Here is a 12,155-nt window from a genome sequence, read left to right on the forward strand (position 1 = left end):
AGGGCGGATGCACAATCCAACTTTGAGTATAGGTTACATCCCTAATGCTGATTTGAGCTCCATTCTCACCATGCGCTGCAGTCGTAAATGCCATCTACAGAAAATTACATTATCTCCAGCAGGTCCATGTGAAAGTCTTGGCTTTGCCTTTTAACATTTTTAAAAGTTGCCGGAAGTAACTGTTAAAATGAGATGGGGTTTGACTTGCTGTAACACCGTCACTTTAATATGAACATTGCAATATATTGCTGACATTTATGGGTGCAGTGTGAATAGAGGAGCGAAAGGGAATCACCCACAACTTATGACTCAGTGAGCGGCCAGCTCTTCCAGTGGCACTAATCAGCACTAATGAAGACTGACAGTGGAGCCTCGTGCCATAAAACCTGAAATGAACCCCTCTAATTAATTTGCTAATTGGAAATCTGGAATGAGACAAGGCTGGTGTTATTATACTGAGCAGTCTCTTTGTCTTTTCATTTTGAAAAGACGGTGGATTAAAAAAAAAAAAAAAAAGAAAAAGACTGGTGATTATCTGAAGTGCAATACATTTGGGCTCTGCATTTCTTTAACTCTGAGTTTTGTCTTATGTTACCACACTGTTGTACGCGCTTACTTAATTTCTCTCTGCTATAATGTTTCAAACTGACCCACCCAACATTAAGAATACAGCACTGCAGCAGGAAATAGTCCCACGCCACATGAAGGCACTATTGGACATATTACAGCCAGATGTCTGACACCGTGGCATTCGTCCCCCGCCCCCCTGTAGCCCTCTTGAACACATGAATGTAACAAAAATGTTGTTGATGTCTTGTGTGATTTACAATGCTGTGGATTTACTGCAATAAAGCAAGAGCAATTGTATTAGGCTTTGTATTGTGTGCAGCCCCCTTTTTTACATCCTCATCTCATCAAGGACAGAGTGACTTTTTCCTTTGTAACCAAAATGCACTTTGATTTTTTTTTTTTTTTTTTTTTTTTTTTTTTTTATTCATTTAAGCTCAACACAAACAGATGGTAATGTAATACCCCGCGCTGTAGCTGCAATCCAGAAACTCACCTGCCACTAATAAATTTGGCTGATTTTCTTGTGGTGAAGGTGTGACAGAGGGAAGGGCTGCATGAGGCCTTGACAGGAGGTGTGGAGTCTTTGCACTTTGTCTTTTGTTGCATTTCTGGCCTTTTCCTGGATTTACGATCTGCTTCTCACAGCCTCTGGCTCTCGAATGCCTCACCACTCCCATGTGTCATGTGACACCGCTGCCCTGTAGCGAGCAAAAACCATCATGTCTGAGAAGCCTGTTGCAGGGGTTTATTTGACACCAGCAGCTCTTGAAAATGATTAATGTTGTGTCACTTTTTCAGGGTTATAGCAGCAGTTATTTCTGCATTTCAAGAGTTTCTGATTTGAGAGTAAACGTCAAAAGAAAAGTTCAATTTTCCCATGAGGATGATCAAGACAGCACTTCATATGTTCCCATATGAGGCCCCTCCTGATGTCATTTCCATATGAATTATTGGCTCGGATATCCCAGCTGCTATCTGTCCATTTCTGTATATTCACTTGTAAATGACTCATTCAGAAGTCTATATGTCTATATGGAGAGATCCAGATGCAGACAGGTTTATATTATGCTGATGATCATGATCAATTCAAAGATTAGGAGGATAATAAATAGGTTGAAAGAAATATATGCTTGAGATTGAATTGCATTAAGATCATTCTGACTGAAAGATTTTGTGCTGAAATGAGTTAGGGCAAATGAAATATTCGAAGTAGTTTCATAACAATATGAAAACAGTAATTATATCTTCATCTCAACACCTCTGGCACGATATCAGGTGGAAACTGATTTAATGAGGTGATGAATGCTGCTTCACAGATTTGAGGTCATATTGTCTGCAGCCATATGCTCCTCAGTAATAGTCGTTTTCATTCCTTCTACTAAAGGTGGCTGTATTGATATCTTTTTCTAAAATCCTCTGGACGTATTTAACAAAATATACTTGACTGCTTTACACGTGTTTCTGTGAGTTCCACAGGAAAACATGTGCCTTAACCTGTCAGAGAAAGCAGACAGTGAGTTTCTCACATTATAAATCTTGATCCAGCCTTCTTCCTTAAGAATTTAGATTCAAAACTTGCCTTAGGTAATATAGACTATATTTCTTTCATCCTTTCCCTTCAAATGAATTTCAGTGCTGTACATTTTAACACATCACCTGTTTTTCTTTTAGCACGACACAACTATCCTGACGATGCCAAAGGCATTCTTTGAACAACAGACAGGACCATGAATGGGTCTAATCTCAGCTGGCTCACCAACGACTTCTCTTACATTCTTTTGCAGTGAGTTAGAGGATGTTTGAAACACTAATCCCTGGGTTTTCTTTACCAAAAAAAAAAAAAAAAAAAAATCATATCACATATTGTGCATGACTGTTTGACACACTTGAGAAGTGTCTGACTATCCTACCCAGTATCACATAGACCAGAATCAAAGCCATGGCACAGGCTTACTTTCATCCATGTTCCCCAGCTGTAAGCTAATGTAACTTAGAACAACAAAAGAGGAGCGATGCTTGTCATGTTAGCCTGCAGATCTGGACCGTCTTTCTCGTCCCCCTTGTTGTCTCATCTGCTACTTTGCACATCTGTGGACATGTAGCGCCGAGATCCTGGCACAGCCTTGCCTCTGCTGCCTAAGCTGCCAGTATTGATCTGGCTGTCTGCTGAGATTGTTAGCTTTCTCTTCAGGAGTGCTGAGAAACTGGCCGCATGCCTCCACTGTTCTCACCACACATCTTCTCAGGGCCTCATTTCCATCTCCTCTAATCAGAACTAAACATATTGAGAGCATAAGTTGGTTTATCTGCGCTCTGTCATTGGACTGTGAATAGTTAGTGTGTGCTCCAGTAAATTAGCATACACATATTCCTCCCTGACGAGCACCAATCCGTGGTGGAGTGTGTGTGCGTGTGCGTTTGTGTGTGCGTGTGTGTGTGTGTGCGTATAGACATAGGGAGAGAGAGGCTGGGAAAGGGAGATAGCGCCTGCTGTTTGTTCAATTTGCTTGACTTCAGATCAGATGGTGACTGAACTGTGACACAGGCAAACACAGGAAAATGAACAGAATCCGTACCTTGAAGTCATTGCTAAACTGTTGTATGCAAAATATCTTGTCGGCATGTTTCTAAACAAAACCAGGAGGAGAGCTGTGGTGCAATTGTGTATTAGTTTTTATAATCTGAACAGTAGTTTCAGGCTCCTGCATTACAGAGTGACTGTAAGTGGAAAGACTCCTGTATATGAACTGAAGAAGAAACCTGTAGGCATTTGTCAGCTCTATATTTTTAGAGACAGAAGTATGGCTGTATGGATGTCGGTGTCAGTCTGTCCACCATTTTTGATCCAGGATGAAATATCGCAGCAGTTACTGGTGTAGACTGCCATGAAATTTGGTAAAGACATTCATGGTTTCCAGATGATATATTGTCATGACGATGTAGAACCCGTGACTTTTCCTCTAGCACCACTATGAGGCTGACATCTGTGGTTCAGCGTGAAATACCTCAATACTCGTTGGATGTATCGCCAAGAAATTTAGTACAGACATTTATGTTCCTCCACTTACTCTCGTCATGATCTCTTAACTTTTTTATCTAGCACTATCATCAGCTCGAACACTATCACAGGTCCAGTTGTTGCCAAGTCCCCAAATACAAGTACTTGTTTGGTGCTAATTAGCAAATGCTAACTTGCTAACATTTGAAGCTAATATTGTGACAATATAAACATTATATTTGCCAAACATCAACACATTGCCAAGTGTGTGAGCATGTTAGCATGGTGATGTTTAGATGGGTTAAAGATGGCACATGTGAGATTAAAGCTACATATTGTATCAGTCACTATAAAGTTTCATCTATTGTACATTTAACTTACAGTTGAGCATGCATGATTTAAAGCCAACTTCACTGTATAGACATTGATTCTCTATCATTCGTAATATCTTGAACTGCTTTTTCTTGATCTATCAAAGTGTTTTTATTGATGTCTTTAGATTTAAATGTTTTTAGTGTTTCTGTTGTTTAGGTTTTTCTGTAGATAAATTGCACAATTTTTAAATGTTATATATTTGGCATATTCATATATTGTAAATATACATAGAGAGGCTTCTACTCTCTCTTGAAATATATATATATATATATATATATATATATATAGAGAGAGAGAGAGAGAGAGTACAGTTGAAGAAAATGTGCTTAAAATGTATGTATAGGTATATTCTTCAAGAGCAGCTTGACTGTGTTTTTCATGTGGAGGTGAGGAGAAAGCCATAGTGTGGTAAAGGAAAATTGCTTGTCTCGGTGGAGCTCAGCAAACAAAGAAAGACAAAAAAAAATGAAAGAAACATTGCCAAACCAAGGTGTATTTTACGTTTGCTCATTTGTTTTGACCATAACACAGCTTGAGAGAAGGAGGAGATTAATAGGTGCTCTCAGGGTGAACTGAGAGCCGGGTGTCATCACATCAAAGACGGTGAAGGTTATGCATCACTGCAGGATCTTTTCCCCTATCTGGATCTCTAATTAAAAAGTTGCAGGATTCCCCTTGTGCTCACTGTGATGCCACAAACAGCCCAGAGACATTTACCAGGCACCCTGTCAGACACTGAGGACACAGGTGAACTGGGGATGATAAGCGACTATCAACTCTTTGTATATTTACATAACAAATACATGTTCAGCAGAATTTGCATATTAACCAGGACGGTTAAATTTTTCCATACATAAAGAAGACTCGGAGTCACTTGGTTATGGTGACATTTTCTGGTTGAAAACACTCACCACCACCACCGAGGAATATGTCTCATTTAACAACTGAGGAGAAATTTTCCCTGTGCCTGGAAAGGCTGACTCTGTCAGCTCCAGAAATTGTTGCTGGGAGGGATGACAGATTAGAAGCTTGGTTTCTGGTCTCTGGGCCTGGGAAAGAATTGTTCACATTAAGATATTGATGGAATTTTTGAAGATTATACAAAAAACATATGTGAATTCAGTTCGAGGGCTCTTTCCTTTCCCTTTGAATTTGTGTGTGTGTGTGTGTTTGTGTTTAGAGCACATGTGCCTGGTTACCCGAATCAAAGAGCAGGGAAAGGTACCATCACTGCAGTTTGTCATTAATGCGCCACAGCTTTGAAATGAGGTCTGAATTATCTGCTCCACTGCCCCCTGAACTCGTTTGCCATCCAGTTTCTCTCATAAATGACTTCTTTTTTTTTTAATCTCTTGTTCTCTCTGTAACTGAGGTAGTGAAGACAATGGAGTATGTTGTCAGAAAAGGCTATAGAATAAAAGAAATTGGACAAGAGAAAGCATCAGAAAACAAGTACCAACTGTCATTACTCAGCCAAATCGCCCCCGCATGCAAAGAAATCTCATGGTATTTGAGGGGGATTGCAGGTTACAGTACTTGCAAGAAGCAGCTTTTTACAGTGAGAAGTCATAGAAGGTCACTAGTCTGTCGGCTGGGGCGGCGTGGATGCTGACAAGCTGCTTATGAGTCATGGCCATGAGCTGCAAATGCCAGAACGGAGTGATACATAACAGGCATTCAGAAGCTGTTCACCTTGGGTAGAGCACTTTAAGTCCTTGAAAGACCTCATTTTTCTCACCTAAGAGAAGTCTCTCGCTCGCTCGCTCGCTCTCTCTCCGTTCCCGTTCGTTCAGTCTGTCTGTCTGTCTCTGGCCAGAAAAAGCATTCCAGTGCCATAGAGATGGACATCTGGGCTTTTGGCAGCTCGGAGGATGCTTGCCTCAGCTCCACCGGGATGTCAGAATAAGGTCAGACTCCTCGCAGGCTTTGAATCTGTTTGACATCAGTGTTGTTAAACAAAGCTGAGAAGCAAAACTTTCAAGTAAGAATAATAACGCATGTTGCATAATGTAAAGGTGTGGGAACAAGATATCTGAGCAAAGTGTTTCATAAAAGCCCCCTTCCTTCAATTTAACATGCTCACAGGGATAAAGCTGCTCTGACAGCAGCTGCGACAGTTATACTGTGAGCTACTAACTCACTGTGAGACTGCTTGGCACTGAGCGATCACACAGAAATTCAGTCAAGTGACCATGCAATATTTAGCACCCTTCCAGCCAATCAGGACTGTTTGTCCTGGAACTGTCTCTCTGTTTTTCTTTTTGTGGTCGGTTTCTGATGCCCTCCAAGCAAATCTTTCCTTCCCTGACATTTGCACTTTTATTTAACCACAATCAACCAATCATGCATTCAGAGATTGAGAGATGAGACACATTCCAGCTTTGAGGACTGACGCACATGTATTTGCTGTGGGTTTCGTAACCAAAGAAACTGTGTTTGGGAAGAGATACAACACATACAAGTGCAGGAACTGACGAGAGCAAAATCCTGAGTGCATCCATTCACTCACAGTCTGGCCGGTCTGCTCAGACTGGTTATCTGTTTGTCACTGCACTGATGTTTCCTCCAGCTGGAGCAGTGGAAGTGTGACTGTTAATGACATCAGTTGATTTGGTGGAAAATATCTGCAAAATAAGTTGATGTTAACATTCACTAAAATGAGCTTTTCACTGCAGTTCACCCATGAGAACTAATATAGTCCTAATTATGGAAGGAATCTTAAATAGCTGCTGAAGACATAATAGCAGTGTGTTTAAACTGGGGCTTGGACATAATCAAAACTCTCCCTCTCTCGCCCTTTCTTCCACTTATGCTTTCAGTAATGCATACACTTTTCCAGTATATAAGCCATACTTTTTTATTATAGCATACGAATAAGTCAGTCTTTATGTTTTAACTGGTTAATAAATAGTATATTAATCCTTGGTGGATCAAGTTAGAGGTAATTATAATGCAGACATGCAGGCGTAAATAGGTCTTTTTATTGCGAGGGTCTGAGTTCGTCTTGGCAGTGTGACCTAAAATATACAGTCGGGTCTCAGACTTTTAGACCCCACTATATACCGTATATAATTATGTATATCATGGTATATACATTTTCCCTCTGAAGTGATTTATAATACAGCACAGAACTCAGGGATAGTAATTATTTCATGCTTGAAATTAATTATCAAAAAGCTATTAATATACTTTACAGTGATTGTGAGGGAAGATTTTCATACATGATGAAAGTTAGGAGCAGTCTGCGGAGCGCATGCCAAGTGTGTGTGTGTGTGTGTGTGTGTGTGTGTGATGGGGGTGTCATTTGCTCCACTTTCTCACGAAAGCTGCAGCACCACTTAGTGATTTTGTTTTTTTTATTCAGTGAATCCAGTGTTTTTTTTTTTTCCTTTTAAGGACTAGTTTGACATTTTGGGAAATACACTTTATAGCCAACAGACTGTTAGCTTAGCTTAGCATAAAGACTTGAAGCAGGGGGAAACAGCTAGCCTGGGTCAAACCATGGAGTAGCAAAATCTGCTCTCAACAAAATCTGCTACTGGCAACTCCAAAGTTCATAAATGTGCACATGATGGCTCATTTGTTGTGTGTGTGTGTGTGTGTGTGTGTGTGTGTGTGTGTGTGTGTATGTATGTGTGTATTACCAAAGAGTAAAAAAGACAAGTTGTGGTTTTACAAGAGGATGTGTATGTGACTGTTTCTTGGCCAGTAGCAGTAACTTCCTTGTCATCACTGTGCTCCCTATGTTTGTGGTGAGGCTCGAAGAACTCACTTCTAAATTAGTGAGCAGTGGCAGATTTTGTTTGTCTTTGTGCTAAGCTAAACTAACTGCTGACCCCAGCTACCTACATATTTACGATACACATACATGTGAGTGGTATCAACAATTTTCATGTATTTGTCATATTTCCTGAAATGTCAAATTATTCCTTTAAATGTGTCTCAACAATTTTGTAGGACACCATGTCTTTGCATAGATGCAGACAGACAATCTCCTTATTCAGGCAGCATGTTATTCATCTCTAGACATGAATCTCAAGGGCTTTGTGGTTAAATGTGGCTGTTGCTGGGTTTTTTTTTTCTTTTTTCTTTTTTTTGAAAAGGGTTGTTTAAGAAGTTATAGACAAAAAAATTCTACTCCACTTTGACTTTGTCCTTTTCTCTCCAGCAGTGTGTGCTCACTGCATATGTATGTATTATCTCAAGGCCTGATTAAGACTCCATTAGTCATGCAGAAAACAAAGAAAGTGTAATCAAAATGGAAATGAGTGTAATGGTGCTGTGGAAACAGACGAAGCAGACGGACTAGCTTCTGCTGAAAAATACTTTTTTTAAAGACTTTTTTTTTTTTTTTTTTTTTTTGCACTTTTTGTCTCCTTTTGTCTGTAGTTAATAATGTTGAAGACAATTGAATCCAGGTCTAAAATGATGAAGATACTACTAAGATGGCGTTAAAGGGTTTGATATTCTCAGGAGCAGGAACTCCATTTAAATGAAGAATGAAGGCTACAAATGTAAGAAGTGAGATTTCGTTGGCTTTGCCTCACAATTAGCATTCTTGTTGGCTGTTCATATTTTCTCACTGTCATCAGACAAAAAGTAAACAGATGTTAGGGGAGAACAATTTCCAAGAAACCAATTTAATCACTGAACTTGCTCGAGGTCATGTTACAGAAATATGCCGCCTCTCTGATCAGGCTGTGTGAAGGAACTTGTCCTACAGCAAACAATCAGTCAGTCCTGTTAACAAGCCCCGGAGTCAGACTCCCCACACTCATCATTTTAAACCCATCCATCACTAATACGAGCTGCCACGGCCGGAGCGCTGCTGCCAATACATGACAAGATAACAATGAAACAACAGCTAGCCTCTCCAGGTTCCTCATTCATTCATCTATTAAGAGCTCCCAGCGTTTGTCAAACTAAACAACCTCGACTACAAGGGCAATAAGTTAGACATCAGGTTTATTGTCATGTCAGGTTGTACAGCGGCTAAAGTGCTGATGGGTCCAGTGTTGCAAACACCCACTCAGGTCAAATCTAGTTAGTTTGAGTCAGCCTCATAATTCATGACTACAGTATGAAAACAGAACAAACAGACTGCGTGGAGCATGAAGAAAGGCCTATGGCCAAGAAAGGAGGCCATACTCTCATGTTTGAGGAGGGCTTGGGGGGCCAGGACTTATAGTCTGGGGCCCAGGAGGAATGACTGGAGAGGGGACAGGCCCTCTCCTTTGTATCTTTTGGTAAGCAGTCAGTTATCTGCACATGTGCCCCATTAATTAGCCAACATGGGAGCTGGGGCTAGGGGCTGTGTTGGGGCTAAAAGGGGGTAGTGAGGCAACACTGAGGTCCCGACTTTCTATCCTGATGCCCCAGGGGCAGCTGGGTACACCACCTGTTAATGAGCTCTGAAGTGGTCACTAATTGGACCTCTGACTGTGGACCACCCAGGGAATCAGACAGAGGGAGAGTCCACATGAAGACATAAAGGCCACATACAGTTTACCGGGCTCGCAGACAAAACAGATAATATGTGCATTATCTGTTTACTATAATATTATATATATATAAAATAGTCTATACCAGGAATTGTGTCCTAATAGTAATATTTATTCTAATAAATCTAATCTAATCTAATTTGATATTTTGATTAGGACTATTTATCAAGTGTCTGAAACCTAACTGTTTGTTTTTTTTACCCTGTGTAAAAATGATGTTCTGGAGATGCATGGTTTTTACAGGACAATGACATAGTGGATCTGTAGTTATGATTATTTAGTTTTATTCATTTCCAAAGTCAAAAAATAACTTTCATGCTTCAGTAATATATTTTTGGTGTTTTGATGAGACAACTGTTTAAAATCAGTGTCAAACTGTCGTCTAAACATATTGGACATACACCTCTTGTAAGGGGTTCAGTTTGTAAATGGTTGTTCGTGGTAGTACGTTCTTGCAAAAAACAGGACTCCTATTTTTGGACACATTTGTGTTTTGATACTTGCTCCAGCCTATAATTGCTGTCAGTGGCAAACTGCTATATTGTCAGAAGCAGATGTTGCATTGGTGTTTTTAATTTGTTTGTTTACAACAGTTTGAAAGCACCACATACTGTACATCCTGCTGGTGTCACGCTGCAAGTGTCAGACCGAGCATCAGACTCTGATTGATGTGTGTGTGTTTCTTCATGTCCGGCACGTTTTCATTTCATGTGTTATGTGTATCATCATTGCACCTCCTTCATGTGCATGTGCCTGAGTAACCGACATGATTATTTCAGTGTGACACAGAGGCCCTGCTCTCCTGTAGCGCTGTCAGTCAGATGCTGCTGTTTGGGTAAACAGACAGGCAGAGTGCCAGATAATAGCTTTGGCCCAGCATGAGACCCTTTAACTGTTACATTAATTGCAGCACTACAGGAGCAGCAGTGGGGACATAAGCACTATATATATTTTGTGTTTACTGTTATTAATCTGTCCAAAACTGTTATAAAGTGGGGTATTTGGGTCATCACTGTGTTTGCAAAGTCTGCTTTGATTTATGCTGTCAATTCTCTAATGGTGGGCGGGGCAGATGAAATGATGGGTCGCCCTCTTCTTCGCACTCCAGTGATCTAAAGTACTCTCCAATGAACAATTCTGTCTGCCCGTCTGCTATTTATCAGAAGTGATGCCAGATCTCATTGAGGAAACAGATACTTCCGACAGACTGCCACTCAGTTAGCTAAAGGGGTTGGATGCACTTTGATTAAGATTCCTCTTACCTCCCCACCCCAACCACCCTGCCCACATTAACCCCCTGTCAGTGGCCCACAAAGAGAAAGGGCACGGCTGAGTCTGATTTATTTCACACAGAGCCATCATAAGGGCACAGTTGGCCTCCCATCTCCCCCATAAGCCACATACACCCCGGCCCTATTGGCCTCTCTTTTTCTCGCCTCTCCCCCACTGTCCCGCCCTCACGCCGCCTGTCACACGCACTCAACCTGTCACACTGAAGAAGACACAGGCACAAAGACGAACCTGAATCAAAAGGAGCTGATTAGCAATTAATGGTGCATCATTGTATTTGCATCAGGACTGTGTGCACGTTGTGTGTGCGCATGGAGAGTGGCGTTGTCAATCATGCGGTGTGTGCCCTGGCCCTCCCCTCCTCTGTCCTGCCCATGTGCTCCCTTAGGGGTGCAGCCACTTATGGCTATTGACACCCTCGCACTTAGACTCAAGCTGAACACAGGACAACAGGACAACCTCCTGCTGAGCACAGAGAGAGAGGCTGAAGACTGGAGACCGCACCAGCACATCATTTTTAATGGATCTATACCCAACGACTGATTGACGCGTGTCTGAAATTATCATTCATTTTGGTCCAGACACTCAGACTGAATTTATACACAACTATTGAGATTGTGGATGTTTGGTTGTTTACTGCAATGTGGGTGTTTGAATTCTGCAGCCAGAGAAAGAGTTTACGGGGATGGAACCTGGCACTTCTCAATGTGTTTGCTCTCTGCCTGTTCCAAGGATGCAGAGGGCTAGAGGTTTGGACTGTGGGAGGGGAAAGTGGGCAGAATACTTCTGGGTTCTCAGTCCCTGTGGTGTTATTGTTGACAGACATTGGAGTCGCTCAGCAAGGGGTCAGCGAAGAGGCAACGGCTGCTCCCACCACTGAACATGAGGATGACAACTCTTTGGGCTACACAGGTACCGCTGCTGCTTTCCCATGACACTTAACACTTCCCCCTCCACTCACAAGCGTGTTGCGTATTTTGTTGCTTCACTGGGATGTTTGACCTTCACAGTTCGAGAAGGCTGATTTCACATTCACCTGCTGAACATGTAAAGTTTCTCTCTGCTATCTTTAAATTTTTAAGGTGTGTACGTACAAGCATTTAATTTGTGACACCACAGCTAGTTTGGACGTTCATCATTGTCCAATATGTGGCTTTCACCAATGTGTTGTGGAAACTTGAAACCCCCTATGCATAAACTGAGAATGCACTTTTTAATGAGGTAGGAAACATATTGTATGTATACATTTATTCATAGTTCTGGACTTCTCAGTGAGGGAGAAGGAGTAGATGTACATGTATTATTCCAGTCAGAATATTTAAAGCATGAGTGGAGAGGATATTTAATGTGACATTTTTCCGTACATAGATACAGCATATAAATAATAAGTTGGTCCTAGATGAAGAAAGGACTGTGGGTTA

At 41.2% G+C, this 12,155-nt stretch overlaps 1 protein-coding gene across 4 annotated transcripts in view; it reads left to right on the top strand.

Annotated features, from left to right (window-relative positions):
- robo1 (roundabout, axon guidance receptor, homolog 1 (Drosophila)) overlaps window positions 1–12,155 on the top strand; it is a 328,239-nt gene that overhangs the window by 170,264 nt on the left and 145,820 nt on the right. For 3 of the 4 annotated variants that reach the window (XM_056373312.1, XM_056373311.1, XM_056373313.1), the window contains one exon: window positions 11,557–11,646. The exons of the other annotated variant lie outside the window; for it this stretch is intronic. In XM_056373312.1, coding sequence (XP_056229287.1) covers window positions 11,557–11,646 — 90 coding nt within the window. The remainder of the gene's footprint in view (window positions 1–11,556; window positions 11,647–12,155) is intronic. 4 annotated transcript variants of the gene reach the window in all.

This window comes from Seriola aureovittata, chromosome 4, assembly GCF_021018895.1.
Source record: "Seriola aureovittata isolate HTS-2021-v1 ecotype China chromosome 4, ASM2101889v1, whole genome shotgun sequence".
NCBI classification, from domain to species: Eukaryota; Metazoa; Chordata; class Actinopteri; order Carangiformes; family Carangidae; genus Seriola; species Seriola aureovittata.